Raw genomic sequence first — 14,778 nt, forward strand, 5'->3', positions numbered from 1 at the left:
ACATGGTTTTGCTGCAGAGAAACTATAAAGTCCTGAGCACAAGCCAGGCCTTCTCATCCAGCATGTGTACAAAGGGAGGTGAAGCTCCTGCCTGGCTTCCTCGAGATGTGAGGCACCAACATTACCCGCTGCATCACCATGATGACCTGGTTTGGTTAGAACTGACATGGTGTGTAAATTTGTGCTTCGGGTTTCAGAAGTAAAGGCAAAAGCAAGGTGTAGGTACAGTGTAGGTACCGCACAGAGACATGTATCCCGAGGACTGTGGTTCAATCCTGGCCTTTGCTCACTATTTCTGTTGTGTACTTGCCAAAACATGCAGTAGGTGGACTGGCTAAATTAAACCTAGGTGTGGATTGCCACCCTGTGTAATATGGTGTATTACAGCCTTGCGACCAGAGGATCCACTGCAACCCTGACCTGGGCGGAATAGTTAGTTTCATTTTCAACATTTAGCAGACGCATTCATCCAAAGCGACTTACAGTTGTGACGGTATACAATCTGAGCAATTGAGGGTTAAGGGTCTTGCTCAAGGACCCAACAGTGGCAATCTGGTGATGGTGGGGCTTGAACCGGCAACCTTCTGATTACTAGTCCAGTGCCTTAACCACTAAGCTACAACTACAACTGTTAGTGGGAATGTACTAACAGTGTAGAACTGGTGAAAAGATAATATGCCGTACATGAGGGAGCACTGTCGCCTCACTGCAAGAAGGTCCTGGGTTCGATACCCAAGTGCAAGTGAGGTGAATTGGCCATGACTGTGTATGACATTAAACTTGTGAACTGATGAATCTTGTCTAATGAGTGACTAGTTTCGGTCATGAATGTAACCAAAGTGTCTAAAATATGACGTTAAATTCCAAATAAATAAATACATCCTAATAAATTATTAAATAAATACATTTTGGTCGAACTGTCGCTTTAACAAACATGAGCTAAGTGACTAGTTTTACCGCGTTTCTATATTTGTCAAGTAATGGTTGTGTTCCAAATAGCCTCTTGTTCCCTACACATGCGCACTATACTGTGCAAAGAGTAACGTCTTTATACACTGCTTAGTGCACTACGGTTCAAGCAGGACTCGGATCGGGGTTCAGCCGCTGCTGAGGAAAAGGGCGTCTGAAGGCGACACCTTTGCTGCATGTTTACCGGGGCTTTACACTTCTAATGTGGCGTTTGTAGATTTTGTAGATTGAAAACATGGATTTTGGGGATCTGTTTGATGAGCGAATGTTTACTTTCTCGGACTTTCAAGAGTTCACGGTGAGTATTTCAGGTTTGTGTTGACGAGAACTGTCAGTAACGGGTTAGCATGTTCCGGGTAGCCATTGCTGTCCTCACGACGGCGGAGTTCGTGTTAGTTTTAAATTTAGGATTTAACACACGTTAGTGACACAAATGCGCCTATTTATACGTTTAAAGTTGTACATAAGCACATTTTTGTGATACATCTTGTATAAAATACTGACTTGGTCCTGATTAAAGAGCCAAGTTGGAGGCCTTGTTGACAGGCGTAAAATCCGTACTTGCATACTACTGTTCTACGTAGTATACTAGAAAAGTATGCTGAGAATAGCGTTCTAATAACACTGGCATACTGTTTAGTATGCTAGTATTAGTACACATACACAGGCGCAGCCCTCGTATACTGACTATATACTGTAGTATGAGTAACTGACAGCTGAATGAGACCAGGTGCAACCTGATCATCCTGGTCAGGATCGCGGTGGGTCCAATTTGGACAATTTATTCACAGTTATTCACTCTCTGTCTCATTTGGAGCCACCCGTCCAAACAATGCATGTTTTAGAAGTAGGTGAACATGCCAAACCTCTCGCAGACAGTGAGTGGTATGGATTAACCGGCTGTACCACTGTAGTTTGTATATTTAAGTTTTAGTGGGTGGCAAAGTGATTGCCACACATCATTATGTGGACCTGGTTTCGATTCTCGTCTCTGCACATTCCTTCTAAAGAGTTTAGCATGTTCTCCATTTGATTTCTTCCAAACATAAACATGACGTTAAAATCCTAATAAATAATAAAGTAATAATAAATAAATGTTCCTATTTGTTTTTAGTTCGTCCCTGGACATCAGAGACTCTCCGAACGGGTCAGGAAGCGTTTGTACTACGGCCTGGATCAGGAAGCTTCTCTGGATGCGCTTTCCTGTCCTGTTACAGGTGAGGTTATACTAAAACGAAAAAAAAAAATTTTTTACCTCTCCACCGTCTAACTAAGGCCAGTTGTCAATGACCAGGACTGACTGACGGGCACAAGCCACATGTATTTTACTGGGGCTGACCGACAGGTTTGGGTAAAGCGTCTTTTATCGGCACTGTTGGGCACAGACTGACCAGTTTAGGCTATCTGTATTTTACTAGGACTGACTGACAGGCACGTGTCACATGGTGTCTTTCACTGGGACTGACAGGCACCAACCTGCCTGAAAGGCACATCCTACATGGTGTTTTTCACAGGCACCAACCTTCCTGAAAGGCACATGTCACATGGTGTCTTTTACTAGAGATAACTGACCGGGCACCAACCTGCCTGAAAGGCACATGTCACATCGTGTCTTTTACTAGGACTGACAGGCACCAACCTGACTGAAAGGTACTTGTCACATGGTGTCTTTCACTGGGACTGATGGACTGACAGGCACAGACCTGCCTGAAAGGCACATGTCACATGGTGTCTTTCATTGCGACTGACTGACAGGCACAACTGTCCTGAAAGGTACATGTCACATGGTGTCTTTTACTAGGACTGACAGGCACCAACCTGCCTGAAAGTCACATGTCACATGGTGTCTTTTACTAGGACTGACAGGCACCAACCTGCCTGAAAGGCACATGTCACATGGTGTCTTTCACTAGGACTGACAGGCACCAACCTGCCTGAAAGGCACATGTCACATGGTGTCTTTTACTTGGACTGACAGGCACTAACCTGCCTGAAAGGCACGTGCCACATGGTGTTTTTCACTGTTACTGACTGACAGGTACCAACCTGCCTGAAAGGCACATCCTACATGGTGTTTTTCACAGGCACCAACCTTCCTGAAAGGCACATGTCACATGGTGTCTTTTACTTGGACTGACGGGCACTAACCTGCCTGAAAGGCACGTGCCACATGGTGTTTTTCACTGTTACTGACTGACAGGCACCAACCTGCCTGAAAGGCACATCCTACATGGTGTTTTTCACAGGCACCAACCTGCCTGAAAGTCACATGTCACATGGTGTCTTTCACTAGGACTGACAGGCACCAACCTGCCTGAAAGGCACATGTCACATGGTGTCTTTCACTAGGACTGACAGGCACCAACCTGCCTGAAAGGCACATGTCACATGGTGTCTTTTACTTGGACTGACAGGCACTAACCTGCCAGAAAGGCACGTGCCACATGGTGTTTTTCACTGTTACTGACTGACCGGCACCAACCTGCCTGAAAGGCACATCCTACATGGTGTTTTTCACAGGCACCAACCTGCCTGAAAGGCACATGTCACATGGTTTCTTCTACTATGACTGACAGGCACCAACCTGCCTGAAAGGTACTTGTCACATGGTGACTTTCACCTACCTTAAAGGCACACATCACATGGTGACTTTTACTAGGACTGACAGGCACCAACCTGCCTGAAAGGCACATATCACATGGTGTCTTTCACTGGGACTAACGGGGACTGACCTGAAGTCTATTTATTGAAAATGACTGACAGGCACAGCTTTACACCTTTTGACCTCAAACGACTTGTTTGTTTACGTCCAGATATCGCAGTGGAGCTGCTGCAGAAATCGGCCCCGAGCCCAATACGGAAACTTCGTAAGAAATACGCCGCCCACGTGGCCCGGTGAGTTTTATTTTTCAATGTGGTCGAAAGTATGTGGACACCCTTCTGATTATTGCGTCCACCAATTCCAAAAAAAACCCAATAACGGTCAGTTGACAGGTCTGACCTCTGATGCTCTCTGGTCTGAACGAGTGGTCAGCTCTCGGTCAGGTGTCCACATACTTTGCACAGATGTTTAGACGTCCAGCTTCACGTTCCTTCTTCCTCCTCACAGAGAAGCGTGCATCTCGCCATGCGCCATGATGCTGGCGCTGGTTTACATCGAAAGGCTCAGACACCGAAACCCCGAATACCTGCAGCAGATCTCGTCCTCCGACCTCTTCCTGATCTCCATGGTGAGCTCTCGCTTCGACTCGGTGTTGTTCTTCTGATCCCTCTTTCATCCCCAGCACTCACATACCCTGATCTTCCCCTGCAGATGGTGGCTAGTAAATATCTGTACGACGAAGGCGAGGAGGAGGAGGTCTTCAACGACGAATGGGGCGCGGCCGGCAAGCTGGACGTCCAGACCGTCAACACCCTGGAGCTGAACTTCCTCAACGCCATTGTAAGCCCAGGTCACACAGTATAGTATACAGGTCCGGCTACACTGATGCATTGTTTCTACACTCACTGTCCATGTTATCAGCCCCACTTACCATATAGAAGCACTTTGTAGTTCTACAATTACTGACTGTAGTCCATCTGTTTCACCCTGTTCTTCAATGGTCAGGACCCCCCACAGGACCACCACAGAGCAGGTATTATTTAGGTGGTGGATCATTCTCAGCACTGCAGTGACACTGACATGGTGGTGGTGTGTTAGTGTGTGTTGTGCTGGTATGAGTGGATCAGACACAGCAGCGCCGCTGGAGTTTTTAAACACCTCACTGTCACTGCTGGACTGAGAATAGTCCACCGACCTGTGGACCACTGATGAAGGTCTAGAAGATGACCGACTCAAACAGCAGCAATAGATGAGCGATCGTCTCTGACTTTACATCTACAAGGTGGACCGACTAGGTAGGAGCGTCTAATAGAGTGGACAGTGAGTGGACACGGTGCTTAAAAACTCCACTCATACCAGCACAACACACACTAACACACCAGCACCATGTCAGTGTCACTGCAGTGCTGAGAATGATCCATCACCTAAATAATACCTGCTCTGTGGTGGTCCTGTGGGGGTCCTGACCATTGAAGAACAGGGTGAATCAGATGTACTACAGTCAGTAATTGTAGAACTACAAAGTGCTTCTATATGGTAAGTGGAGCTGATAACATGGACAGTGAGTGTAGAAACTAGGAGGTGGTTTTAATGTTATGGTATTTAAGTCTGCATCTTCTGATCTGTGTATTTCAGGACTGGTGCCTGTTTGCTGAGCCCGGTGAATTCTTCAAGGTGCTCAGCCGACTGGAGAGCAGGTCAGTGTTCTGGTGAACGTGAATCCTGGACGACGTTACGTAGGGCTTGATTATTATTATTTTTTACCTCAGTGAATTCCCTGGTCCCTCGGTAGTAATGTTTAGGTTTTTCATATTAGCCTGTCCTGTTGTACCGTGAAACACGGGACCAGACCTACCTACCGCTCACGTCTGTGTAGAGGCCCGGCCTGCTGATAGCACCTCAGAGATTCCGACTCGAACGCCACACGGTTATAGGATCTGATCTGTCGTGATCTGTTCGACAGCGTCGCCGAGCGGCAGGGCACGGAGCGCGGCTGGTACACCTACACCGATCTGTGTGTGCTGCTGGAGCAGGCCGACTGGAAGCAGGCGCTCGGCGCCATCTACCAGCACTTCACCAAGGTAAAATACGAGTTTAATTGGGTTTGTCTGGGCTGGGGGGGGGAGGCATCTTCCACTTGCCAAAGTCTTACATTCCCCTTTTCCACCAAAAGAACCGTGGTTCTTGAACCGGTTCTGTTCAGGTTTCTCTGAACCTCGGTGTTCTGTAGTGAACCGACGCGCGTTTCCACCAGTTTTTGAGAACCAAGCAGCGTCATCAGCGGTGGGCGTTACGTACTAAGAGTTAAGAGCGGTAATAATATCATGGTGGAGTGTGTGGATTATGTGCGAGCTTTTGTGCTGCTGTTACAGATGTTTGTTTCTATGTAAAAAGCAGCGATCTAACAATCGGTGATGAGAAGACGTGACGTGTTCGTCTCAGTTTTTGTTTTCTTTAGTTCATTAACGTGAGAAGCGTTTTGTGCTTCGGTTTCACCGCGACTCTCGGCGCAAATAGCCGATTTACTCGGCGCTCGACTCGAGCGATAAAACATCGCTAAAGTTCCACGACACGAACAAACATCTGTGTGAAATAAGCATCAAATCCAGTCTATAATACCACGTGTATCTGTGTTTAGCTGGATTTACTTCATGTGTGGTGTTTATGCAGCTCGGGGAGTTAAAAAAGCTTCACGCTTTATTTATCACGTTAAGCGTGTTCCGTTCTGTCCGGGTCACTTTCATCTCGTAATATCACACGGTTCATCTTTTTTAAAGGCGCTTCGAAAATATCAGCGGCAAACCGGCTCAAACTGTGATCAGGTGAAGTTTAAAAGATAAAAATGCAGCATTAAGCTCCATACGAGACCCCAGCGGACGCCCAGTGACGGACGTCACGGTTCGGGCTGAATAACCGAGTATCCTGTGGTGCCAGATCGGCCCGCCGGTTCTCTGTCTGGAACCTCTTTTTTCCGGTGGAAACACGCGGTACCGGTTCAAAATCAAGTTCGGGAACCGGAACGGGCTATCGGAGTATCGGAGCCGGTTTGCCGCTTACATTTTCAAAGCGCCTTTTAAAAAGATGAACTGTGTGATATGACGAGATAAAAGTGACCCGGACAACGAAAAACGCTTAACGTGATAAATAAAGCGTGAAGCTTTTTTAACCCCCCGAGCTGCATAAACACCACACATGAAGTGAATCCAGCTAAACACGGATACACGTGGTATTTTAGACTGGATCTGATGCTTATTTCACACAGATGTTTGTTCTTGTCGTGGAACTTTAGCGATGTTTTATCGCTCGAGTCGAGCGCCGAGTAAATCGACTATTTGCGCCGAGGGTCGCGGTGAGAGCGAAGAGCAAAACGCTTCTCACGTTAATGAACTAAATAAAACAACAACTGAGACGAACACGTCACGTCTTCTCATCACCGATAGTTAGATCGATGCTTTCTACATAAAAACAAACATCTGTAACAGCAGCACAAACGCTCGCACATAATCCACACGCTCCACCATGATATTACCGCTCTTAACTTTCGTTAAGTAACGCCCACCGATGATCAAAAACTGGTGGAAACACGAGTCAGTTCTCTACAGAACACCAAGGTTCAAAGAAACCCGAACAGAACCGGTTCAAGAACCATGGTTCTTTTGGTGGAAAAGGGCTGACCTCGACTCCACCCAACACCTTTGGGATTAACAGGATTGTTAAAAACACACGCTGCAACCAGGGCTGGATTCCTGATACGTGGTATCGAATCCAGCTCTGCTTCACCGGTTCGAGGCTGGGCGGCTGTACGGGCAACGATTGGCCGGTTGCTCAGTTGGGGGGGGGGGGGGGGACAAAGAACCGGATTTGGTCTCTCTCTGTCAGAATGCGATTACGACCTCTGCCGGCTGATCAGAGGCGCCTGCACAGGAGATGAGGAAGAGCGCCCTTAGGGTGCGTGTCTCCGCATGCAACGCTAGGTGGCGCCAAACTCATCGATGTGCGAGTGGCAAAATGCATCCGGCTTGCTGCTCGTGTTTCGGAGGGGATACGGGTCAGCTCCGATCTCCTCGGTCAGGGCGGGGTTCGGCACAGACAGAGAGGAAGCGCGATGCAAAGTTGAACAATCGGATGCGCTAAAAAGTGCCTGATGGTACAAATTCCAACAGACACAGTCGGAAATCTCATCCCATGATTAATGACATGATTTCGTCCTCGCAGGTGACGTGCATGCTGGGTCTTCTGTACCTGGCGAGCGTGGCCGGGATCATCGCGGCCTCGGCCGCCCTCCACCAGCTGGGCCTCCCCGCCTCCGGCCTGGACAACTCGACGCTCGTCCATCCTCACCGCCCTCGCTGCTGCGTCCCGACCGACCCCGCCGCCGGAAAGCCTCGCCTCCCGGACCCCCACCGGCACCGTTACAGATCCGACTCCCTCTCTCCTCTCGGTCCCAACCCCGCCTTCGCCTTCTGGAGCTCGGTCCTGTCCACTCTGGTCAGCTGGGACGTCCGGCGGCAGCGGCGGGACCCCGGCGCGGCTCCGTCACCGTGCCGGGCTCAGAACGTCACCGCCGGCTGCCGCCCGTCCTCGTCCGCCTGGTTCGCGTCTCCCGATCTGCTCGGCCAGTCGCCCTCGGTACCGCGATCGCCTTTGAATCCGCTGACGGACACTGCAGTGCCTTATGGGAAAGCGCCGGCCCTGCTCATTCCCACTTAGGGGGATCACGGGCCCCCGAAACTAATCCGGCTCTTCTCCTTTATAGATGTGTAACGTTAGCTTTGAACTTCCGGCGGGATTTTATATTTTTATCACAATATAGCGGCGGCGGGGCGCTAACCGGAACCGAGTGCGGCGTGTGACCGGAGCTACGTGCAAGATACTTAGATTTAAAGATCGGGGGGTCATGACGGGGCAGTTTAGCCCACATGGACCCTGACCATCGACTCCTCACTTCGACCCATTGATTTAGATTCAATAGGTCTCTATTAGTGCAGGCAGAGTTGCCAGATTAGGCAAAATCCCCCAATAATAATAGTAATAATACAGTAATAAAGGCGCAGTGGTAGCTCAGTCGTTAAGGTACTGGACTAGTAATCGGAAGGTTGTCGGTTCAAGCCCCACCTTCACCAGTACGCCACTCTTGGGTCCCTGAGCAATAGCATAGCAGAACAAAGGTGTCCTGTTAATGCTGCGAATGCTGCAGAGATCCACCAGTCTGGTGAAAAGATCTCTCAGGAGGCGGAGCTTAGGTCACATGGACCCTGACCATCGACTCCTTCCTCACTTGAGCTCTGTGCTCGTCGCATTTTATTCTGCGCTCAAGTGGGAAGCTGCGAGTTCTAGAGGTTGCCAGATTAGGCAAAATCCACTAATGCTAATAGTAATAATACAGTAAATTAGGGGGTACTGGTAGCTCAGTCGTTAAGGTACTGGACTAGTAATCGGAAGGTTGTCGGTTCAAGCCCCACCACTGCCAAGTTGCCACTCTTGGGCCCCTGAGCAGTAGGACAGCAGGATGAAGGTGTCTTCCTAAATCCACCACCGTCTGGTGAAAAGATCTCTCAGGAGGCGGAGCTTAGGTCACATGGACCCTGACCATCGACTCCTCACTTGAGCTCCGTGCTCGTCGCATTTTATTCAGTGCAGGCAGTTGCCAGATTAGGCAAAATCCCCCAAGAATAGTAACAATAGTTATAATACAGTAATAAAGGGGCGGTGGTAGCTCAAGTACTGGACTAGTAATCGGAAGGTTCTTGGTTCAAGCCCCACCACTGCCAAGTTGCCCCTCTTGGGCCCCTGAGCAATAGGATAGCTGGTTAATGGTGTCCTGTTAATGCTGTGAATCCTGCAGATCTCTCAGGGGGCGGGGGCTTAGCCCACATGGACCCTGACCATCGACTCCTCACTTCGACCCATTGATTTAGATTCAATAGGTCTCTAGAGTGCAGGCAGAGTTGCCAGATTAGGCAAAATCCCCCAATAACATTAATAATAATAATAATAATAATACAGTAGTAAAGGGGCAGTGTTGGGGGGAAGGTTGTCTGTTCAAACCCCACCATTGCCAAGTTGCCACTCTTGGGCCCCTGAGTAATAGGATAGCAGGATAAAGGTAAAAGTAATAATATATAGAGTAGAATAGAATATCTTTATATGTCGTATATGCACATACCCTGACCATCGACTCCTCACTTGGGCTCTGTGCTGTGAGAAGTGGGAAGCTGCGACCGTCGCTGATTTAGATTCAATAGGTCTCTAGAGTGCAGGCAGAGTTGCCAGATTAGGCTAAATCCCCCAATAATATTAATAATAATACAGTAGTAAAGGGGCAGTGTTGGGGGGAAGGTTGTCTGTTCAAACCCCACCATTGCCAAGTTGCCACTCTTGGGCCCCTGAGTAATAGGATGGCAGGATAAAGGTAAAAGTAATAATATATAGAGTAGAATAGTGTACAGTGCAACGAAATTCTTTCTTCGCATATCGAAGCTTATTTGGAAGCTGGGGTCAGAGTTCAAGGTCCCAACTTGTCTAAAAATGGCTCAAGGCCCCAACAGTGGCTGCATGACGGAGCTGGTATTTGAACTCTCAACCTTTCAATAAATAGCCCAAAGCTCTAACCACTAGGCTACCATCGTCCCATCGACATAATAATCACCACACGGACGTTCTATCAGTGCAGCGGTAAATACATGATAATAATAGTGCTACTAAAAGCAGATCGATATGAAAGGTCTATGATCTTGCATGTAGTTCCTTTACCATTGTGCTTCCACGCGTTCCTCCTCGTCCAGGTTAGCTCTCGGGGTTCCGCTGTTTTAATTTTATATGAAATGTTTGTACAGGAATATATATCGGCCACCTTCTGACGGGCAAAGGTTTGCAGGAGAAACGAAGAGAGAGGATTTATTTATTCCCTTTGTTTTACTGTTTGCTGAGGATATCATTCAAGTTCTGTTACTTTTGGAAGGATTAGATTTTAGTTGCATGAGGCGTCTTGGATCGAGTCCCGTCAGCCTGGCCGGGTCGATATTACAGCCTGGGGTTCGAGCTCGAGAGCTCCGGGTCTTTAGCGAGTACTGTGAACATAATATTAGTAGTCTCCACTGGGCGGCATCTAGCGGGCATGATTGGCAGTGCCTGCAGCAGATACTAATTGGCCACCGTATCTGCAGGGTGGGGGCCGGACTATGTGTGGGTGGGTGGGTCTTCATACGCTGTGTGAGGACCCTGATTGGCGGAAGAGACGCCTGGGCGAGAGGAGGAGGCGTGTACAGCGACGTGCTCTCCTCGGATGCAGTCTGGTATCTGTCAGCAGCGGACGACAAAATTGAGTCGCTAAATCGGGAGGGAAATGGGGAGAAAATGCATCAATATATATATATTAGTAATAGTACAAATAAAACATGTAATTTTGGAGCGCTTGCTGGTCTAATATGTCAGCAAACCGCCACTGGGAGCTTGAGTTCTTGAGTTTGAATACCACTGATGGTACCGAAGTGGCAGGGAAGGTCAGTTGCCTCTGCAACAGCGACTCCTACTGTCTGGTCAAGGAATCCACCGCTGGCTGGTGTAAAGAAGCAGGTCTTAGGGCCGCTCAGGTAAAAACACACGCTGGAGCCAGAGCTGGGATCTGGAATACATCGTATCGAGTCTCGGCTCTGCCTTGCCGGCGGAGGCTGAGCGGCCACATGAACGACGATCGGCCTGTTGTTCAGATACGGGCGGGACTAAGCCGGATTGGGTCTCTCTCTCTCATGACTGGTGCGATTACGACCTCTGCTGGCTGATTGATGGCGCCTGCACAGAGATGAGAAAAGAGTGCTCTCGGGGTGTGTCCCTCCGTACACAACGCTGAGCTGCACGGCACTCGTCAAAGCGAAGGTGATAAGATGCGTACGGCTGCTGCGCACGTGTCGGAGGGGGCGTGGGTTAGCTTCGTTCTCCTCAGTCGGAGCGGGGATCGGCATCGGTGGAGAGGAAGCGTGACGCAATCGGGCAATTGGACGCGCTAAAAGGGAGAAAGTGCATAAAGAAAAAAAATATATATATATATAAAAGAAACATGTTTTAGGAGCTCTAGGATGTTAGGATACTCGTGCCTCTTCTTCAGGACCAGAGTGTTTGCCGTGGCTGACGGGACCGGACCAAACCGGGACCAGTACAGAAGCAGTAATGGTATCAGATGTGACGTCAGGGTTGAAAGGTTCTGTTCTGTTAGTTGTTGTTATTCCTGACACCCACATTTTGGTTCCTTCCGACATCAACTGTGAAATCTCAGCAAGTCGGGCTGGATCCTGAAACCTCCAGCGTACGGGTTCGAAACCCATCGAGCGATTGACCAGCGGCTCGTCGGTCGCTCATCCTTCCACGGTCGAAGAATCTATAAAGAGTTTTATTAGTCTGAGGAATCTAGGGTGGTTTGTTTTCTAACGGCTCTCGATCTGTTGTGTTCAGTTTGGCTTCAGCTTCCTTTTTGTTAACGCCGCTTTCTCCTTCTGAGTTCCAATGCATCCCAGTTCATTTTGTTTTGGTTAACGGACTGGAGGATCGAATAAAGGGTTTGACTGGACGCAAATATCAAAACTTGTTTCTGTCTTTATTTATTTTTTTATCTGTTTTTTGGATGTTCGTGTTTCCCTTGTGCACTCTGGCGACCTCTAGTGGTCACGAGACACATAATCTTTAATAGGAGTCCCCATCTAGACCAGCCAGTGAAGTCTGTTGGCATCAGTGAGACTTTGACTTCCGAGCCTTGCCAAAACAGTGGGCAGAGCGCTTCATCCTGGTCAAAGACGCAGTGGGTCTTGGACCACCCAGAAACACAGGGCCAGTTCGCTCACTCTCATTCCTATCTAGAAGCAATGAAAAGCCAATTTGGCCATCCTTACATACCCACCGAACAATTGTTGTCAAGTCCGATTTATTTATATAGCGCTTTTTACAATAGACATTGTCTCAAAGCAACTTTACAAAATCCAGGACCAACAGATACAAAAACCCCTGTTGAGCAAGCCGAGGGCGACTGTGGCGAGGAAAAACTCCCTGAAAATTACAGGAAGAAACCTTCAGAGGAACCAAACTCAGCAGGGCCCATCCTTCTTGGGTGGTCTGGAGGATACTTTAAATAAATAAGATTTAGCAATAAATAAATAAATAATATGAGTTATTATTCAGTCCAGTCTGTGATAAAGTCTGTAGTGAGTTCTTGACATACTTGGTGCAAACACGCCAGGTTCCCGTCACATCCGGCAGGAGCAGCATCGTTGGCTCGGCGGTCTCGACTTCATTCCTTAACCTCGGGCGGGTAAACAGGTTTCCATCAGAACCACCTCGGGGTAAAACGACAGAAACTGTAGTGAAAAATGTAAAATGCGAGTTGAGTAAAATATCAGTTTTACCGAGAGTTTTAGACTCCGACACCGTTGTACCCTGACCACCTTTAAACTTAACCTTAAAGTTTCTACAGGAACACTATGCCAAGATCCGAGGGTGATAAAGCCGTTTCCGAGGCTCAAGGATTCCATCGTCAGAGCTAGTCATTACAAATGAAGGAAACCTGCCTGGCTGGCTAAAATTAGTCCCAAGGGCTGAGCGCCAACTCATCCAGGGGGTCACAGAAGCTTCCGGAAAAACATCGAGTGCTCTAGTGGCAGACACAATCATAGAATCAAGTTGGGGGCAAATACTTTTTCCCACCACTGTATTTATACAGTTGCAATAGAAAAAGACTATGTGGATCAAGACTTCAGAGTGTGTCTGTGGGAATTTGTGCCCATTAATATACAAGAGTATTTGAATGGGCACGCCTCATATTTTACACGTTCAGGGGTGTTCCATCAAACTAAATTGTTCAAACTATGCCATTATAGATGTGCTTTGTGCACACGGGCACGGTCATGCTGGAGCTGGAAAGGGCCTTCCCTAAACTGCTGGCACCAGATCAAAACATCTGAACCTGTTAGTTATAAGGGGTGTCCACATACTTTTGGCACTACAGTGTAGGTGCTGCAGGACTCGGTGAATCCTGTGACAGAAGCTCCTCCGGGCCGCGTGTCCCTCAGGAGATGTTGCGTGATCCTCCATACCCCTGAGGCCGAGCGCTAAATTTGGCTTGACCTGTGAGAACTTTGGCATGTTAGCAGTTCACGGATGGGGCTGCGTCTCAAACCGGCAACACGTGTTTCAGCATGCGCACTCATGTGGTGCAGTGTTAAATTACAGGGGTTCGAATCTCGGGTGGCTGATTTCTCGTCTGGAAAAGCTTAGAAAGGTTTAGGAGTTCTGCACGTACTTTGTAAGGCCAGCCACTGCTGTTGGACAAGTAGGCCTGGACAGCCATATCCAAGACCCTAGGACTCCACTGTACCACATTCAGAGTTGCGTAACATCTCTGAGACCCTAGGACTCCACTGTACCACAATCAGAGTTGTAGAACAGAGTTGTGGAACATTTCCAAGGCCCTAGGACTCCACTGTACCACAATCAGAGTTGTGGAACATTTTCAAGGCCCTAGGACTCCACTGTACCACAATCAGAGTTGTGGAACATCTCTGAGACCCTAGGACTCCACTGTACCACAATCAGAGTTGCAGAACATTTCCAAGACCCTAGGACTCCACTGTACCACAATCAAAGTTGTAGAACATTTCCAAGGCCCTAGGACTCCACTGTACCACAATCAGAGTTGTGGAACATTTCCAAGGCCCTAGGACTCCACTGTACCACAATCAGAGTTGTGGAACATTTCCAAGGCCCTAGGACTCCACTGTACCACAATCAGAGTTGTGGAACATCTCTGAGACCCTAGGACTCCACTGTACCACAATCAGAGTTGTGGAACATTTCCAAGGCCCTAGGACTCCACTGTACCACAATCAGAGTTGTGGAACATTTCCAAGGCCCTAGGACTCCACTGTACCACAATCAGAGTTGTGGAACATTTCCAAGGCCCTAGGACTCCACTGTACCACAATCAGAGTTGTGGAACATTCCCAAGACCCTAGGACTCCACTGTACCCCAATCAGAGTTGTGGAACATTCCCAAGACCCTAGGACTCCACTGTACCACAATCAGAGTTGTGGAACATTCCCAAGACCCTAGGACTCCACTGTACCCCAATCAGAGTTGTGGAACATTCCCAAGACCCTAGGACTCCACTGTACCACAATCAGAGTTGTGGAACATTCCCAAGACCCTAGGACTCCACTGTACC

The 14,778-nt window shown here is 48.4% G+C and overlaps 1 protein-coding gene across 1 annotated transcript; it reads left to right on the top strand.

Annotated features, from left to right (window-relative positions):
- Positions 1 to 1,113: 1,113 nt before the first annotated feature.
- Positions 1,114 to 12,148, top strand: cnppd1 (cyclin Pas1/PHO80 domain containing 1). Its single transcript, XM_063009712.1, has 8 exons — positions 1,114 to 1,267; positions 2,084 to 2,186; positions 3,783 to 3,864; positions 4,079 to 4,199; positions 4,283 to 4,411; positions 5,207 to 5,268; positions 5,535 to 5,652; positions 7,787 to 12,148. Exons 1-8 carry the CDS (start codon positions 1,205 to 1,207, stop codon positions 8,279 to 8,281), a joined length of 1,173 nt encoding a protein of 390 aa, XP_062865782.1. The 5' UTR covers positions 1,114 to 1,204; the 3' UTR covers positions 8,282 to 12,148.
- The last annotated feature ends 2,630 nt before the right edge of the window (positions 12,149 to 14,778 follow it).

This window comes from Trichomycterus rosablanca, chromosome 15, assembly GCF_030014385.1.
Source record: "Trichomycterus rosablanca isolate fTriRos1 chromosome 15, fTriRos1.hap1, whole genome shotgun sequence".
Classification (NCBI taxonomy): domain Eukaryota; kingdom Metazoa; phylum Chordata; class Actinopteri; order Siluriformes; family Trichomycteridae; genus Trichomycterus; species Trichomycterus rosablanca.